Source organism: Vicugna pacos, chromosome 7 (assembly GCF_048564905.1).
Source record: "Vicugna pacos chromosome 7, VicPac4, whole genome shotgun sequence".
NCBI lineage: Eukaryota > Metazoa > Chordata > Mammalia > Artiodactyla > Camelidae > Vicugna > Vicugna pacos.
The window spans coordinates 74,681,998-74,701,727 of record NC_132993.1 but is presented as its reverse complement, the minus strand read 5'-3'; the positions used below and the strand labels follow the sequence as shown (position 1 = coordinate 74,701,727).

The following is a 19,730-nucleotide window of genomic DNA, read 5'->3' as shown; positions in this document are numbered from 1 at the left end:
GGATGAAGATAAGTGTTATATTTATTTATTCCCCTACGTCAGGTTAGTCTGCTACACATCCTCCACCCATTTGACAGCCAGTAAATTTAATCTGAATCATGAAATTCAATCCTAATCCATCCTGGCCCCTGCTCCTTGGTTGTGCAAATCTTAGAGGTCTCTCACAGTTTAAGTACCCAAGAAGAGCACAAGACCTGAGACCACACTGGCCACTACACCCATGCTTCCTAAGTTGACTCAGTCCCTTGAAGGCAGGAGGCTCCACAGTTTCTGAGCCAAGCCTGGGCACAGGGGTCTTTACCGTGGTGCTCAAGGAGCCCTTTTTAGTGGTCAGTTGCTGAAGCCTTCAGAGGGCTCCCATGAGGGGACCTGTCACCTCTTAGGAGGGTATGCATGGGAATGCAGCACAAGTGTCTGCCATAAGCCCCCATTCTTTCCCTAAGTGATGAAGTCAGGAATTGGGGTAGCATCTGTTTGAATCTAAGTCTTGTTTTTTCCTCTGCTACATCATAATGCCTATCTTTGAACTTGTGTTGAACAAAAATGCCGAGGTTGTGTTTATCAGAACTGTTGGCTGGCAGTTCTGACGTACGTCACTGCTACGCTCAACCTGAACACAGCAGTTCCTGCTATGCCTGTTCAATTTCATCCTGTTGATTTTGGTTCTGATTCCAATATTCAGTGGGTTAGCTATGTCGTACAGCTTTGTGGAATTCACTGATTTAATAAGCATGATGCTTACAGTCTTATCCATGGTGAAAAAATGTTGAACACAAATCCTGTCTACTCTCCCTTTCTGGGGCTCATTCTTCTGCCCTGAGCTGTAGACATGCCCCTCTATGTCCTTTTTAATCAGTTGTCTATCCACATTTCCCCCATTTCCCCAAGATCTTGTACTGTATAGATGTGGGGTGGTTTATACACTGGTGAGACACTCAGTCAGGAACACAACCACCCGGGTGATGCAAGTTCCGGGTGGCGTGAGGGGAAGACTGTGCCACAGCTGCCTGTGGTAGGGAACAGTCTTCAGAGGATTTGGCCAAACAGCCACAGCCAGGCCAGGCAGTGAGCATGGAAGAATTCCCACCTAGTGAGAGATCTGCAGGTGCACAGAGCTTGGGGATGGGGGTACAGGAGCTGTCAACATGTAGTGGCCATAGCAACAGGCAAGTGATCAGGGACAGTTGGTCATGCAGGCACTGAGGGTCTGTCTGCAGGGCTAAGGGAGAAGGAGGACCAGTACAAGCAATGGAGGACTCCAATCCAGGTGAAGGTTGCCAGAGTTAGCAAATAAAAAATACAGGGTGCTCCAGCAAAGGAAACCATAAACAAAACAAAATGACAAGCTATGGACTGGAAGAAAATACTTGCAAACAATGCGACCAACAACGGCTTACTTTCCAAAATATACAAACAGCTCAACTTCAAGAAAACAAACAACCCAATCAGAAAATGGTCAGAAGATCTAAACAGACATTTCTCCAAAGAAGACAAACAGATGGTCAACAGGCATATGAATAGTAAGATTAACATCACTAATTATCAGAAAAATGCAAGTCAAAACTACCATGATGTATCAACTTATGTTAGTCAGAATGGCCATCATTAAAAAGTCCACAAAGGATAAATGCTGGAGAGGGTATGGAGAAAAGGGAACCCTCCTACACTGTTGGTGGGAATGTAAATTGATGTAGCCATTATGGAGAACAGTATGGAGGCTCCTTAAAAACCTAAAAATAGAGTTACCATATGATCCAGCAATCCCACTCCTGGGCATATATCAGAAAAGACAAAAACTCTAATTTGAAAGGATACATGCACCCTAATGTTCATAGCAGCACTACTTATAATAGCCAAGACATGGAAGCAACCTAAATGTCCATCAACAGATGAATGGATAAAGAAGATATGGTATTTATAATATGCAAAGGACTATTACTCTGCCATTAAAAAGAATGAAATAATGCCATTTGCAGCAACATGGATGGACCTAGAGATTATCATACGAAGTGAAGTAAGGAAGACAGAGAAAGACAAATACCATATGATATCACTTATACATGGAATCTAAAATATGATACAAATGAACTTATTTACAAAACAGAAATAGACTCAGACATAGAAAACAAACATGGTTATCAAAGGGGAAAGGAGTAGAGGAGGGATAAATTAGGAGTTCACAGTATAACAGATACATACTACTGCATATAAAATAGATAAACAGGACCTACTGTACAGCACAGGGGACTATACTCAATATCTTGTAATAAACTATAATGGAAAAGAATGTGAAAAAAATACATATATCTCTATCACTTTGCTATACACCTGAAACTAACACAACACTGTAAATCAACTATGCTTCTGTTAAAAAAATTTTTTAAGTGATAAATGAAAAAAGTGGAACAGATAAACAGATTGTGGTATATTCATACAACAGAGTACTATACAGCAACAAAATGAACAGACTATTGAGAGAGCAAGAGATGCCCAACGGTCCCGGCTGTCCCAGCCCTCAGCTGTTTGAGTCTTCCCAGACTGGGCCTGAGCTGCATGCCTGAAGAAGCTTTTGAGGGCAGCCACTGTCTGAATGCAACAGTAGGAGAGACCCTGAGTGAGAACCGCTTAGCTGAGCCCAGCCAAGCCCCACATTCACGTACAAAAGTACTGTGATGATTTTACGTCACTGCTTTAGGCATGAATGCTACACAGCAACAGGGAACCAGAATATATGTGGAAGTATTTAGGGAAAAAAATAAAATAGAATAATTAAACTTGTGAGTTTACTTAAAAACGTTTAAGGAAGTTTAATTAAATAAATTAGTAAAAATCCCTCTAAAAACTGTTGTTTAATATTAGGGTCATAAATAGAGCAATCTCTAGGTCCATAATACAGGGTCATAAATAGATTTGTAAGTTGAACTTAAAAGCTTAAGGGCAAACTGGGTTCTAAAATTTCTACTTCCATGAGTTGAATCTTAATTGAAAAAAAACTTTTACATAAATAAGACGAGGCAAAAAAATACAGGGTGCCCAATTAAATTTAAATTTCAGGTGAAGTTTTCTTTTCCTTTTTAGTATAACGTTGTCCTATACAATATGCAGCACACACTTACACTAAACATTTATTTGTTGCTTATGTAAAATTCAGACTTAATTGGGCATCCTGTATTTTATGTAGCAAGCCTAATCCAGGCAGAAGTGGAAAATGGCACGGAGTTTGGTCCGTCCATCTTTAAACTAGGATAATACTGGACACTTAACAGGGGTCTGCTAAGAATTAAGATGAAATGCCCAGCACAGAGGAAGTGCACAATAAATGTAAATGCTCTTTCCACCTCCACACAGCCTTCTTTCCCTTCTTACTGAAAATAGAGAATTAAAAAAATTTTGTTCAGGCAATTTTCATAAATAAAATATCACATAAGTCCTAAGAATGAACAAATTCTTTGACGGAGAGAATTTTAAAAATTTGCTGGCGCTAAAGGGTGAGTCTTGGGAAAATACCCATGATTTGAGAAAAGGTAGGGAATCCAACTGGGGACTGTTACAGTTAACTTTATGTGTCAACTTGAGGGCCATGGAGTGCCCAGATATTTGGTTAAACATTACTTGTGGGTATGTCTGTGAGGATGTTTCTGGATGAGATTAACTTCTGAATTAGTACACTGAGTAGAGCAGATGGCCCTCCTCACTTGGGTGGGGGTGAGGAGCATCATCCAAGCCACCGAAGGCCTGAAAAGGCTGAATAAGAAAGAATTCTCTCTGTACCTGACTCCTCTGAGCTGAGACATGGGTCTTCTCCTGCCTTCTGACTCAGACTGGCACTGGGACTTACACCATTGCCTCTCCTGGTTCTCAGGCCCTTGGACACACACTGAACCTACACCATTGGCTCTCTTGGGTCTCCAGCTTGCTAACTGCAGATCTTGGACTTCTCAGCCTCCATAATTGTGGGAGCCAGTTCCTTAAAGTAAATGTATGTGTGTGTGTGTATATCCTATCGTTTCTCTGGACTAATAAAGGGACAAATGGAGGGAGCAGAGAACCAAGGGTAGAGAATAAGGGAAAAACCAGGATGGGTAATGTGGCATCTTGAATAGAGAATTTCTGTTAAACAAACAAAGAAAAACAAAAATGGGGTTCACAGTAAATGGTTAAAGTCACTGTCTTTCTGGGGATAAAAGGAAATCCTAGATAAAAAGTTCTTGACTTTAGTTTCTAAAAGGGTGATATTTGTTAAATCTGATGAACAGGTATGTGTCTGTTATTGATTTCTTTCTTTTTCTAGATGCTTAAATGTTTCACAATATTTTACTTTGTTTTGATCAGAATTTCCCAAACTTATTTGGCCACATAATTATTTTTTCCTACAAAATATTTTTTAATGTTTGAAGTAACACTTATGGAAATACTGTTCTGTATGTCTCTGGGATTCAATGTTTAAATGTCAAGCCGTAACCACCATGGTTCAGACCCATATGGAACTTACTAGATCCAAAATAGCATTTTGGCTTTTAATGGCATTTGAGAAACATAGAATGTTTTTTAGGATACCATCTTCAAGAGAGCATGTGCCTTTTTTGAGAATAAGTTTAAGGAGAAATAAAAGAAAGATAAAGAGTGAAAAGCTTAGACATTACTAATTTTTCTGTAAGATTCTATATATATAAGAAGCTCCCAGTTAAGTTTTTAGAATTTCTACCATTTTATACATCAGAAATATTACATTAAAAACAAGAAAATAACTTCTATAGAATGTCCTACTTTGGGCAAGCAGAACAAGATAATTGCTAAGAATAGCTCAGGTGTTGTACTAATATTTAAAAATTCTTAAGATTAAGTTTAAATAGAACATGCAGTTTAGCCATGGAAGCAGATTAATTGTTAAGTGTTTTACTTTGGGGAGTACTATTTCTAATTGGATATGGTTAAATTTTCCTCTACGTGTTTGGAAGTGAAAGTGTTGTTATATTTTTTTGACATTAGATGTTGTGCAAAAAGGAATGGTTAGTTTAAACAAGAAACAGAAAACTCTTGACCTTGCACTCGTAAAAGTTCCATTTGATTTTGGGTGAGGAGAATGACTTCATTAGACAACTGAGGTTTACTTTTGAACACATTTTTTCTTCAAGTAAATGGGTGTTTGCAGAATTTTGACACAAATATCTCTTAAGAGAATTTGTCAGCAAAAAAATGATGAAAGTCATTACATACTTTCAAGTAGTTTATGATTGCATAATGTCCAATAATTATGAGCCTTTGTAAAAATGTTCAAAATAGAGTTTATATGGTGAGGATAAAATTTTATGCTGAAAGCTGCTTTATAACTCATTCTATTCCAGGCAGGGTGGCAGTCAGGTGAAAATAATCTATCATTCTAGAATGGGGTAAAGTTTCTGTGGAAACTGTGTAGGGGAATGAATCCTATATGTAGAAAACCAGAGTATGAATCCCAGCTCCAGTAACTGTGTTATGGACTAAATGTTTGTGCCCCACCAAATTCATATGTTGAAACATTCACTCCCAATGAGATGGCATTAGGAACTGGGATCTTGGGGAGGTAATCAGGTTTAGATAAGGACATAAGGGTGGAGCCCCCACAATGGGATTATTGCCCTTAGAAGAAGAAGAGTAGAAAACAAACTTACAGTTACCAAGGGGAAAGGGAGTGGGAAGGGATAAACTGGGGGTTCGAGATTTGCAGATTAACTACTACTTATAAAATAAACAATCTTTACTGTATAGCACAGGGAACTACAGTCAATGTCTTGTAGTAACCTATAATGAAAAGGAATACGAAAAGGAATATATGTGTGTATATGTATGACTGAACATTATGCGTTACACCAGAAATTGACACAACATTGTAAACTGACTCTACCTCAATTTAAAAAGTTTTTTTTAAAAGAAGAGGAAGAGACACCAGAGCTTCCTCTCTTTGCTATGTGAGGACAGTGAGAAGGCAGCTATCTGCAAGCCAGGAAAAGAGCCCTTACCAAGAATCAAATCTGCCAGTACTTTGATCTTGGATTTCCCAGCCTCAAGAACTGTGAGAAAGAAACAGCTGTTGTTCAAGCCACCCAGGTTATGGTATTTTGTTACAGCAGCCTGAGCTGACTGAGGCACTGTGTAATCTACAGCATGTCATTTAATCTCTCTGATCTTCAGTTTCCTGATTTGTATAATGAGGATAGAGCTGATGTGAGCTCTAAGGTTTGTGAACGAGCCTACCAATACTAAACATGACGAAACCAATAATAAACATTCCCACTGGTAGACAAAGATGGAATGGAGCCAAGAGATTTACTCTGACATTTAAAAACACTTATGCCCAAACTGCCTAACTGTGACCTAAATTACTAGTGAATGTTTAAATACACTCACTTTCTAACAGAGCTCTATTTTTAATTTCTGGGAACTATGAAAACTGGCCCTTTTGGGGCAAATGCAATGTTGTCAAAAGGATCTTTGGGGAATTTTCATTTCTTGTCCTCAAATCTGACTCTATTTATTCTGAGGAAATGAGTGACTCAGGATGCAGACTGCCCGCAGGACAGGGGTGACAAGAAACAAGTAGGGTTAAGAATTTAGATTGCCCCTAAGGAATCCTGCAGATGCCATGGATCTTTTAGGTCCCAGAAGAGCCACCAAGCTGGCCCATCATGGGATAGGGGTGGTCTATAGCAGGAGTGGCAAATTGTGTGGCCTGTGGGACAGATCTGTCCCCACACCTGTTTTTGTATAGACTTTAAACTAAGAATAGTTCTTACATTTTCAAAAGCAAAATATTTTAAAAACATGAAAAAAAGACCATTCATCTTTTGGTGAACTGCTGCTCAAAGAGTTGAGGGTGTAGCCTCTTGGCCCACAAAATCGAAAACATTTACTTTCTGGCCCTTTTTAGAAAATAGTCTCTGGGTTACAGAACTCACTAACATTCACCTACTCAGTCACTGGATAGAGGTACCAGCGAGCATAATGAATTTCATTAGCTTAATAAAAATCAGCCTTTCACAGGCATGTTTTTCTCATTTCTACTTTTTCTTCTTTTATAAACCTCAAAAAATACAGATATCTTGACCTGATGGGAACCCCTCTTTGGCTTGACTAAGCAACTTTAACATACAGTCCTTGCAGAATGACCTGGCCAGTATGCATGTAACAGCATTTTGTAAACTGAGTGCTATACAGTTGCAAAGGAGGCATTGCTATGATTACCTGATGGTGCACAGTGTCATATAATTCTTTGATGCAGAAATTATGTCTAATTTATAAGATTTACACTGTAATTTCTTTCCTCCAGTGCCAATAGTCTCTGGCTTTATTTTTGTTTGGCTTCCACTGTGCTTACAGCGAGAATTTTCACATGAAATGCATTACTATCCAGGCAATCTAATAAATAAGTAGAGAGTGCTGGTATTACTGGAGAATAGTTTTACTTCTCATGAAATTCTTTTCTTTGAGAGCTGGCTTGTCTTGGAAAGGAAGGAATTACAAAATCTTAGAATAATGGAATCTTTGTTCTAGAAGGAACTGAAAGTTCATCTCTTCCAGTAGGCTCCTCCACCCCAAGTCAGTATCCTCTCGGTAACACATCTGATGCTCTGTCCTAGTCAGTGAACAACACCTTCCGAGTCAGCTCACTCCATCTGAGCTCTTCCTTGATCCTTCTCCCTGCTTTTGTGTGGAACACATGGGCTGATATGTGTTCCAATACTATCGAATACTTGGGGTCAGAGAATATATTTAATTATCACCATGAACACTCTAAATTCTTTTCTTTTGGAACTTGCTTGTTTTGGAGAGCAGAGAATTACAAAATCTTAAAGTCATAGAGCCTTTATGCTAGAAGGGATCAGCCTAGAGGTCTTTACCTGCGTAAAGCTGAAATCTGTCTGCTGTGGGTTTTCTCCCAGGGATACTCGTTCTATCACTTGAGGTCAAAATGAAAATATCTGTTGTGCTCCTGGTGCTTCAGCTTACTGTCAACATTTCAGAGTCTCCCCATCCCAAGAACCATGCCTGGTCTCTTGCAAGAGTGTCATTCAGCACCACATGATGTCAGGAGGAGTGAGGAGTGGGCAGGAGGTGTGAAAGGTCTCAGACTCTAGGCAGACACTTCTGGCAGCTGCTGCCATATTCCTCAGCTGGGATCACATACCACCAGGACCCATTTTGACCACTTAGGGGCAGGGCAGGCTTCCTTGCATTTGTGAATTCTTCTTTTGTTCTCCTTCTACTAGGGGTGCAGGATTCTTCCTTCCTATTTTGTCTTCTTTGTTACATCTCTCCATTCCCTCTTGATATGGGCTTTCATTCCCCTAGCTCACCTCATTATTTTTTCATGAACACTAGTTCTTTCTTCTCCTAAAGATCCAAACTCTTCCTGGCACGTAGTGGGTAATAATACATGTTAAATAGGAAGTTTGAGTTGCCTCATATTTAATACATATATACAGTTTCAGGGGTATACAGTTTTCTTAAAACTTTCCTTTTTCTTCTCTGTCACATCTTGTCAATTTTGGGGGGCTAGAATGTCTTGCACAGAATAACCACACCAGTCATTATCTACGGAAGTGAGTTAGAAACCCACACTCACCTGCCCTGATGTTCTTCCCAGGTTTCCATGTTGGCAACAGCCCATGTTCCTTGTGGAATAATTTTCAGTTTTTCCAAGTATAAATACATACGATTATTTTAAAACTTTCAGTATATACTATACAACAATGGCATGACTGCCTAGGGGAAAGTGTGAAGTTTTGGCAATTGTGCTAAAATTCTTTATAAAAGTTTATTCCACATTGAAATGTGAAACATCTGGCTTTTAAATATTTCTGGGCAATGTTCTATCTCTAGTGAGACAGGGTTATCATAGAGCAGGTGCTTAACAATAAGCGTTAAATGAACTAGTGAATAAATTAATAGCACATGTTGGAAAAGGCATTATATGGTCTTTTTCTATTAGCCGCTGTCTTTTCTACTAGGTAGACAAGAATGCAGGAATGTCATTCAGATGAAAGTCTGTCCCCAGTAAAGTTGCTCATCATTACTATTTCATCCTGCTCCTTTCTTCTGATTTCAGTGTGCTTTGGAAGTTCTTTTACGGTGAGACTTTTGGAGGCAAATTCTTTCAATCTTTGTCTTAGAGTGCCTTTACTTAATACTCATCCTTGAGTTGTACTTTACTTGCATGTGGTATCTGAGATTGAGAAGTAATTTCTGCTGACTTCTGCTTTCTGTGATGGCTAAGTGACGTTCTCTTGTAGGTGATCTGTCCCTGGTTGCGTTTAAGGTTTTCCTTTGCTTGTGGCCTTTTGCAATTTCACTACAAAGCCATGGTATCTTTATTATCCTGTTTGGGATTTCTTGTGCTTCTTGAATCTGAGAATTGTTGCTTTTCATCAGTTCTAAAGCATTTTTATCTGTGATATTTTTGAGTTATGCTTTGATTCCATTTTCTCCATTCCCTCTTTCTGGAAATTCCACAAAGATATATAGAATGTTGAACCTTTTCATGTTATATAATGTGGCTCTTAACTTCCTTTATATTTTCTGTCTCCATCCCCCTATGCCATATCCTCTGTAATTTCTTCATACATAATCTAGTTTGCTATTTCTCGTATCAGCTGGGTTTCATTTGCTATTTAACTCATCCATTGAGTTTTTAGTTTCAATCATTATATTTTTAATTCTCATGAATTTAATTTGATTTCTTTATAAATCTACCCCATCCTTTTTCAACAATGGCTCTTTTTTTTTTCTTTAATTGGAGTATAGTCAGTTTACAATGCTGTATCAATTTCTGGTGTACAGCATAATGTTTCAGTCATATACATACATATATTCCCTTTTATATTCTTTTTCATTATAGGTTACCACAAGATATAGTTTTCTGTGCTATACAATATAAACTTGTTGCTTATCTATTTTATATACAGTAGTTAATATCTGCAAATCTTGAACTCACAATTCATCCCTTCCCACCCCCTTTATTCCTGGTAACCATAAGTTTCTTTTCTGTATCTGTGAGTCAACAACAGCTTTTCTCAAGCTGTTTATGTCTTCATCACTTTAATGTTTTCATGACTACTATCTGACAATTTTATTAATGAATTAATCATTTTTTTGTTGTTGATGCTTGTTGGATATTTTCTATGTTTTGTAATCTTTATTGAGAGCTGATTTTGTTGGGGCTTAATCTGTAGGAATTCTATAAGCCTTGGCTGAGGATGTGTTTCTCTAGAGAGATGGTATTTACTTCTGCCAAATGTCCCATAGTTACCACCAAGATGGAAGCTCTTTTCATGTTGATGTATCAAATACAACTATATCTATATATATATCTATGTATATATCTAGAGGTAATATATCTAAGTTAGAGCCTACAAAGAATTAAAATTAAAATTCTAATCCACGTAATAGCTGGTCTTGGCTTACAAATTCTTTGGGAAATTTTTTTCATCCTAGGCTAGGTATTTTAATTTTTCTCTTGTCAATAAGTAGTTTTTTGTTTTGTTTTTAAATCTTTCTTTTATAATCCTGGATTTCTCTCTTTCTCGCTCCCTCTGTCTCCTTTTTCTCTCTCTGACTTAGTTATGGATTCCAGCTTTGTACAAGTCTGTTAACATTTTCTGTCCCTGCATGGCCAGCAAAATGTGAACCTATTTGTTACGAAAAGCCACAACCACCTCCACTATTCTCCTATCCCAAGCAACTATCACATGAATACCTTATTGTGAGTCTGGGTCTACAAAGATTGGGGCCCTGGATATTTTCCTTACTTTCTTGAAAACTCAGTTATGTTTTAAAAAAAAAGCATTTGTTTTAGAGAGTAGAAAAGTGACTGTTAGGAGTTATGTGGTAGGGGAAATAGGGAAAGTTTGGAAAAAGTATAAACTTTCAGCTGTGAGATGAATAAAATTGGAGCATCTAAGGAAACACACAGTGACTATGGTTGATAACACTGTGTTGTATAATTGAAATTTGCTAAGAGTAGAAGTTAAGTGTTCTCACCAAAACCAAAAAATAATAAGTAAATTAAAATAAAGATAAATATGCAAGGTGTTGGATGTGTTTAATTTAACTAGATGGGGGAATCCTTTCATAATGTCTACATATATCAAATCACTATGATGTATGCTTCAAATATCTTATAATTTTATGTCAGTATACCTCAATAAAGCTGAAATTTAAAAAATGTAAATAATATCTTTAAGTATTTGTTATAGTATTTACCAATGGTTTGTATCAAGAGGATTTCTGGATCTTCTAGTTTACCATTTTCCCAGCAATAGAAGCCAAGGTGGGTTTATTGATCTTTCCCAGGAATCCTATAACTTTCAAAAGAATCCAGTTCATTTCAGCAAACAATTATCAAACGCCTCCTATGTACCAGTTACTATTTAGGGAAATAGCTCACTTTCTAGCAGAATGCCACTTTCACTCAGAGAATAAAATAAATATACCTATCTTCCTTACCATCCTTCTGCAATTATCAATTTAAAAGATCACATTATATCAAAGACATCATCAAATAAGTTCTAGTACTTTAGATAAAATTCCTACTTTCAGATAAATTTCAAGTACTTAACCCCCAGCTACAACAATATATGGATAACATTATCATTATTAACACCCACACACAAATGGTAAATGGAAGATTTATATCAAACTTCACATAATTTTCAAAATTGTGTATTTTTTTATTCCTTTGTGTTTAGATTTTCTCCAACCTTAGTTTAAGAGATGTGGTAATATGCAGTCAAGTTAGTCGCTCCTGGTTGTTGATGACACAAATGAGCTCACTGTGGAATGGTGTAAGTAGACACTACCTGAAGCTATGTCTTTATTTTAGTTCTTTAAGGAGAACAGACTGCTATAAAGCCACCTGTCATAAAGACTGCCTTCTTCCCTGCTCCACAATATGGGGCCACAAAAAGTAGATGCTTTTGTTTCTTTTATCCAGGCACAAGCCTGAAGGACAAGATAAAAAGATAATAATGTTATTTTAAGAGTTATAATGTATTTTCTAATTTAAATAGAAGAAATAAATTGAATATTATTTTTGGATTAAAGCAAAGCTCCATTATATCTATCTTAGCCTTAATACTTCCTTACTCAAGAAGCTGGAAAGCTAAATTGAGAAAATGCAAGCAAGGTGCTTACTGTAGAGCCTGGCATGTAGGCAGCACTCAATAAATATTAGTTACTATTATTAGTTAAAAAACACAACAAAGCAGCACCAAATATGGAGAAAACGGGGGAAAAAAAAAACAACTGATCATGAAATGGCTAAAATATTCAACATGTAAACAAAGCATGTTTGATACTCCAAGTATGTCTGCATGCAAACTGACCCACATACATCCAGGCGCTTTCTCACGTGGACCCCTAGGCTGGTACCTCTGTACTATCCCTGTCATTGCGCTATTTTTGTAATAGTCTCAACCTAGAAAAAGCCTGTATTTTTCATTCCAAAGAGACATCAGGTGACAGGTCTCAGTCAACAACCAAAAATAAGTATACATTGTCCCTGATGACATCTCTCTTCTTTTTCTTAGGTGATTACTTTAATCTCAGCAACTGTGATCGTTTATGCCATCAACCAATGTTGCAGTGGCAACATTTTTCCTGCCACCTAAAGTCCAGTCAATAGCCGGCTTTGCTACTTCTCCTTAATTGCTAATGATTGGAGGACACAGTTATATCATGTGCTCAGACTGACCTTTAAATAGGTGGTCAGGGCCATTCGGCAGGAAGTCTAAGCCTTAGACAGAAAAATGAAGAACAGTTGACACATACCAGGGGTTCTAACTCCATCAGTCAACTCAGCATCTTCACATCCCTCAGGGCACCATCCCATTCATGGCTACGCTCTTGGTTCTATTCTCAGCTCCAATGGCAATAAGAAAATGTGCTTCTGTCTTAGTTAACCCATCTTAGCTACCAAATTCAGCACTCCTGTCTTTTATGTACTCATGTCTTTTTAGTTTAAAAGTAGTGATTCTCAAACTTTAAAGTGCATCAGAATCATCTGAAGGGATTGTTAAAACGGATTACTGGTTGTCACCCTCAGGGTTTCTGACTCGGGAGGTCTGGGGCGAGGCTTGAGAATTTGCATTTCCAATTAGTTTCTTGGGGATGCTGATGCCGCTGGTCCCAGGACCACACTGAGAACCACTGGTTTAAAGGAATAAATCTCTTACTTATGTGACACATTGGGGGTGTTACTTTTCCCCTTGGAAAACCCATGAAGAGGAAAAAAATAAATCCAAATGGTCTGGAAGAGAAAGAATATGTACAATATTAAGAACAGGACAAATTCTGCAGAAACCTGGGAAAGAAAGCCAGCAATTCTGCCCAGAGACCTTACTGGGTAAAGACGGAGAAATATGAGCAAATGCAGAGAAGAACAAAGCCAGGATAAGTTAAGTTTATGTTCAGCAAATTTCTCTTTCCACAGTTATGTGTTGCCATTCATTCATAATTAATTTACTCTTATTTGTGAGTGCTCAAATGTGGTACAACTATAACAAACATTTTAGCAGGAAGATTAGCTTTGTTCAGAAGGCAATGAGAAGTTGGATGTTCATAAACTTAACTTTTTAGTGGAAAGATATTATTAATAGTTATTGTTTGTTTATCAGCCAGCCCTGGCCGTTCAGAGCTCACATAAACCTCTGTGCTCTTCAGTTTTACACATAATCAGTCAGGTACACTCAGGGAATCTTTCCTTTTCTCTATAACTACCTCTGCCAAATTATGAGTTATGAAAAGGCGATTGTGAACCACACACTCTAAGTTCTCTTTCCCATAGTCAAGGACTCAACACAGTTTGTGCTCATGTAAAAACAAACAGGCACACCTTAATAATGAACCCCGGAGGGCTCACTGACATTTAAGAGGGGGAAGCCTTGAGGCTCACTTGGAACGATGAGGGGGCCACTCTAGGATAACTGACTCTTTTGACAGGTGGATGTGAGACCCCTGCCCCCTCAGTTGTCAACCTGGACTGGATATTTGGAATCTGTTTGTAATTAAACCTGAGAATGACCACGAAAAAAAAATCTATTTGTAATTAAACCTGAGAATGACCCTAAAAACTAAACAAACAAAAAAAATGAGTGATGAGATGAAGAAATTTTAGTTCTTATATGCTTTAAAAATATTAAAAAATTTTACATGCAAAGTCTTTCTCATTTATTCATGTTTTTGTTTATCCTTTTTAGATTGATTTTTCCACAGTAAAAAATATAATCACAGATAAATATATAGTGTCTATTTTGCAAAGATGGCGTCTAAATGTGCTGCGCTTGAATTTTCATGGTTGTCTTCTCCGACTGAAAACTTTGAGATCTGTCAGTAAGTATGTTCATTACAACTGTTTGTCTTATGTTCCTGTATTTTAATTAAACAAATATAAGGAAAAGTATACATACAGTGGAAACTTTAATTATAGTCTTAGGCCATAAGACTGCCTATTAAACTAAACTCATATAATGTAGTCAGCTCTTACTGGATTGTATGCCCTGGGGGTTGGTCCTTTGTTTATTCCTATTCACTTTTTTTTTTTTTTGTCTAGCATTTGTCTTATCTATATATCATCAATTTATCTACAAAAAAAATGCAATATAAGAAAATAGTCTCATTAAAGAAATTCTAACAATAGACAGTAAAAGAAAAAACTCCCTTTATCTACCTCAAATCCATTCACTTACCCAATGGTACTCTATCTTCTTAGTTTTAGTAGATTGTCAGTTTATTCTTTTGGATTTTCTAGTTAGACTATCATATCATCCAGAAATATTAAGTTTTATTTCCATTCATTTCTATTCTTTTATCTTTGACTTCTTTCATTAGCAAGGATATGCAGCCATCTTGTTCTTGACTTCTTTTCTCATATTTTTAATGAGAACAGTGTTAATGTTTTATCTTTTAATTTCTGGAATACACCTGATACCTTTTGCAGCAGCCATCTCCTGCAAGTCCCTCATTCAGTCTGGTCACGTCTGTCTTTGGATTTTTAGGAACTATTAATTTCAGATCCACCAAGACCATTTCTTTTTGTTTTCCAAGGATAGTATAGATAAAAAAAAAAAAAGGTTCTGTTTTGTCATTTGGGTAGAAGAGGAAAGCTGAAACATGTGCTTAGTCTGCCATCTTAAACCAATTTATTACTTTTTTCTTCTTTTGCTCTTTCCTTATGATTTGATGACTGTCTTTAGTGTTTTGATTGGGTTTTTCTCTTTTTGTGTATTTATTATCGATTTTTGCTTTGTGGTTACCATGAGGTGTATATATAGCAGTCTGTATACATATTTGATTATTTGAAGTTGCTAATCTCTTAACTTTGAATGCATTTTAACCCCCCCCAAGTTTAACGTTTTTGATATCATATTTTACATCTTTTTGTCTCTTAACTACTTATTGTCAATATAGCTGATTTTACTAGTTTGTCTTTTAATCTTCCTACTAGCTTTATAAGTGGTTGATCTATTACCTTTGCTGTATATTTGCCTTTACCAATGAGATTTTTTCCTTTTATAATTTTCATATTTCTAGTTGTGGCCTTTTCTTTTCCACTTAGTGAAGTCCCTTTACCATTTCTTATAAACCCAGTTTTTTTTAGCTTTTGCTTAACTGTAAAACTCTTGATCTTTTGTTCAAATCTGCACGATAGCCTTGCTGAGTAGATTATCCTTTTTCCTTTCATCACTTTAAATATATCATGCCACTCCCCTCTGGCCTGCAGAGTTTCTGCTGAAAAGTCAGCTGATGGTCTTATGGGAGTCCCCTTGTAAGTTATTTGTTGGTTTTCTCTTGCTGCTTTTAAGGTTCTTTCTTTATCTTTAGTTTTTGCTGTTTTAATTATAATGTGTCTTGGTGTGGACCTCTTTGGGTTCATCCTGTTAGGGACTCTGTGCTTCCTGGACCTGGATGTCTGTTTCATTTCTCAGATTAGGGAAATTTTCAGCTATTATGTCTTAAATAAGTTTTCTACCCTTTCTCTCTCTTCTTCTGGGAACTCCATAGTGTAAATGTTATTACACTTGATGTTGTTTCAGAAATCTCTTGAAGAACCCTTCTTTTTTAAAAACTTTTTTTCTTTTTTCTGTTCAGTTGAGTGATTTCCACTACTGCCTTCCAGTTATCTGATCTGTTCCTCTGTATCATCTAATCTACATTTGATTCCTCCTAGTATATTTTTCATTTCACTTATTGTATTTCTCAGCTCTGTTTGGTTCTTTATTTTTCTAACTCTGTTAAACTTCTTATTGTGTTCATCCATTCTTCCTGACTGAGCACCTTTATAATCATTAACTTGAATTCTTTATTGGGTAGATTGTATATCTCCATTTTGCTTAGTTCTTCTGGATTTGTCTTATTCTTTATTTGGAATATATTCCTCTGTCATCTCATTTTGCCCAATTCTCCGTTTTATTTCTTTGTGTTTGGTAGGTTGTTTACATTTCCCAGTCTTGGAGAAGTGGCCTTATGTAAGAGTTGTCCTACGGGGCCCAGCAACACACCCTGGGCAGCAGAGCTAAATGATCTAGGGCTGCCCTCTACTTGGGCTGTTGTGGCAGGGCTGACTACAGTGGGCAGTCTGGTAGGTGTGGGTGGCCCCTAGTCTGGTTGGTTGCCAGGCCCTTCCTAGTTCAGTGGCTCCCAGCCCACTAGGTCCCAATGTAGCTGGCTGTGAGGGCTAGGAGGTCCCACGTCTGGTGCTGGTTCACTGGCAGGTGGGGCTGGGTCCTGGACTGGCTGGCTGTGTGAACAGTGGGGTCCTGGGGCTGGTGTCCACCCACTGATGGGTGGAGCTAGCTCCCAGGGTTGCTGGCTGGCAGGCCCTAGGGGGTGCCCAGTTGCTATAGGTTATTTAATAAAGTCACTGTTCATTCCAGCAACCTTGAATGTATCAAAGATAAAAAAAACAAATCTCAGAGATGTTTCAGCATTTCTATCTCCGTCCCCTCTCTCCCTCAGCTAAGGTCCACTGATTTATTGATGTGTCTAAAGTTATACACATTTCTACTAAGAAGTTTGACTTTCCGACTTTCTGTTAGATTGAAGATAAATATTGGCTGATCTTTCAGACTGCTTGGCTGAGTAGCCACAAGAGTTGTACTTGTAGTCCTTGTCTACAAAAACTTTAGAAGAATATTAACTTTAAAATATCTTAAAATGTTTAAAAGGCAGATGCGGGCAAGGCTGGGAAATGCTTGTTACAATATTGTGACAGTTAAGGGTGTAGAGTATATGATGAAACACTTAAGCAAACTTTTGGCAAGGGTACACACAGCAATTGTTAAGTTCAGTAGTTGTGTTGTTGGGCCTGAGTAAAACAGCTACATTAGGGATGAGACACCCCACTTGACTGCAGTTTTCGTCTACTCACTCAAAGATTGGCAAGAACAGTTCAAAAAGGCTTCATCTGTAGCTACTCCTAAAATTACATGCTTAACATGTTTCTGAAGTTCATAGGACACAATACTGAAATTTTTTTAGTAGAACTTATGAAGTAATTTGCCAGTTTGCTCACCACATTCATGGTATTAATACTCATTCTTTCATTGATACAGATTTGTTACACTGTTGATTCATACATATTACATCTCCCAGTCCACTAACCAATGCTACCTCCTTTAGAAAGAAGCCCCGACATTTCACAGAATTTAGGCAAGTAGATTCTCATTACTGAATAGCTTCTATTTGCCAGAGCAGGAGACTTATTCAGATTTCTCAGAAACAGATATTAATTGATCCAGGATGTAAACTCCAGAGGAAGGATGGTTAGTAAATGAAAGATCTCAACTGTTTAATATTAAATATCTTTTCCAAATAATCAACAATTAGGTCAGAGCTGCCTCAGGCTAAGGACTCAGGAGACCTCAGCTTGTAGTAAACCTTATTTACTTCAGAAAAACCAGAGAATCTTAGAACTAGTTGGAAAAAACCCCCAACAGTTGGGTATTTGGCTACAAAATGAAGTGTTATTTAAACATTTTTGTTCAAAAATGTAGATCTCAGGACTGCAATATTTTTGGCTACCAAAAAATACACTTATTGTTTTAATCTCCTAAATTTCATCATCTACTGAATAGAAGGACAGTCCAAAGGCAAGTTATTAAACAATCAAGTAAGAAACTGGCAGGAGAGAAAGTATCTGATTGTTCATTTCATCATTGATCAACTATGCTTCCCAGAAAAAGTATCAACTCTGATACAGAAAAAGAACAGATTTTAAGTTTTCAAAAATGTTTTTCAATTTTGGCCCTGGGAGATAATAGTAACTCTAAAGACTTACTTTTGGATGGTCTGGATCAATTTCTATTGCGATGTGTTCCCGAGGTTTATTTCCAAATAGATCCCTGGGGATGATCCTGAATATAAAAATCAACCAATAAAATTCCCAACTAGCCTCCAAAACTTAAACTATAGAGTAACTTGGGCCCTTTCTCTGAATCAGATTTAACACCCTCATTTCTCTTCAGAACCTTCATGTCCTCACTGTGTGCCTCCACTGCCTACTGAGGTCCCACCTAGGCTCTCCCCACCATAAAATCTTGGACGTTTCAGGTCTTGTGTCTTTAATATTCCACCCTGCATGCTCATGAACAATGAGTGAATTTATTATCTCTCTCCGTTAACCCTTCAAATTTAACAGCTGCCTTTAGTACCTCCTGGTGAATAATGTGAGAATCTGCATTGACAGCTAGTCTCTCTAAGTCTCCACCCTGACCCAAACCACTGGTAAAAATGGGCAGAGCAGTTAGAACCTTATAATCTAGAGTCATTCCCTGAACCACCTGCTCTGGCAATTCTTCCAGCCTCCCACTTTCTTGGTTTCCTATACATACTAATACAAGTTTAGCTGACTTGATCCAAAGACTATCTCCTGCTCTCATAGGTGATTCAGGAGAAAAAGTACCTACTTTTCTTTTAGTGTCTGGTTCTGGAAGTTCTGATGTGAAGCAGCTATAGCCAAAGATAACTGTTAGTGTGCTCTGTAACCCTGCACAGCAGAAAGGACTTAGTTGGACCTGAATCCTGCCTTTGTCACCTGCCAGCTTCATGGCTTTGTCCAAGTTACCTACACTCTCAGCCTTCAATTCTTCATGTAGGGAAGGCAGAAAATATTACCTACCTCAGAAGGATCGTGTGAAAATTAGAAATAGACTATAAGAAGCTCTTAGCACAGTGTCTGGCAACTATTAGGTGCTTAAGAAATGCTCAGCACTATTTATTATTTACCATCTTCTATGCTTTGGGAGTTTTTGGATGTATCAAATAAGACCAGTTGCTAAATTTTGCACAAGTACCTTGATATAAGAAATGTAAATATATTCAACTCACTGTGAAAAGGAAATCTGCATAAAAAGGAAAAAGTGGTATTTCTAATTTTATATATTTTATATTTTATTTTTCTAATATTACAGCATTATCAAAATACAAACTGATGGGGTCAGTCTCCAGGTACTTCCTCTCTTTCTGGTGATCTGTTTCTCTAGGTGAGCTAATTTTAACCTGCAACCCAAATCATGGGGCTTCTCTTGGGCACCACTTCCTCCCTCCGTTGCTTCTGATACCACTTTCTCTTTTTGTTTCTACTTCATCCCAAATCCTAATCCTGAATCCTAACTGCATCCTTTGTTTTATGCTCTTTGATATATTAGCTTTAGCAGGAAGGGCTCAGACCCTTCCTACTGATGGGTGGTTTCCTAGTC

At 37.5% G+C, this 19,730-nt stretch overlaps 1 protein-coding gene across 6 annotated transcripts in view; it reads left to right on the top strand.

Moving 5' to 3' along the window:
• Nucleotides 1-19,730, top strand: part of FBXL13 (F-box and leucine rich repeat protein 13) — a 199,536-nt gene that overhangs the window by 43,676 nt on the left and 136,130 nt on the right. For all 6 annotated transcript variants that reach the window (XM_072965169.1, XM_072965171.1, XM_072965168.1 and 3 more), the window contains 2 exons: nucleotides 11,724-11,819; nucleotides 14,232-14,364. In XM_072965169.1, the coding sequence (XP_072821270.1) occupies nucleotides 11,724-11,819; nucleotides 14,232-14,364 (229 nt within the window). The remainder of the gene's footprint in view (nucleotides 1-11,723; nucleotides 11,820-14,231; nucleotides 14,365-19,730) is intronic.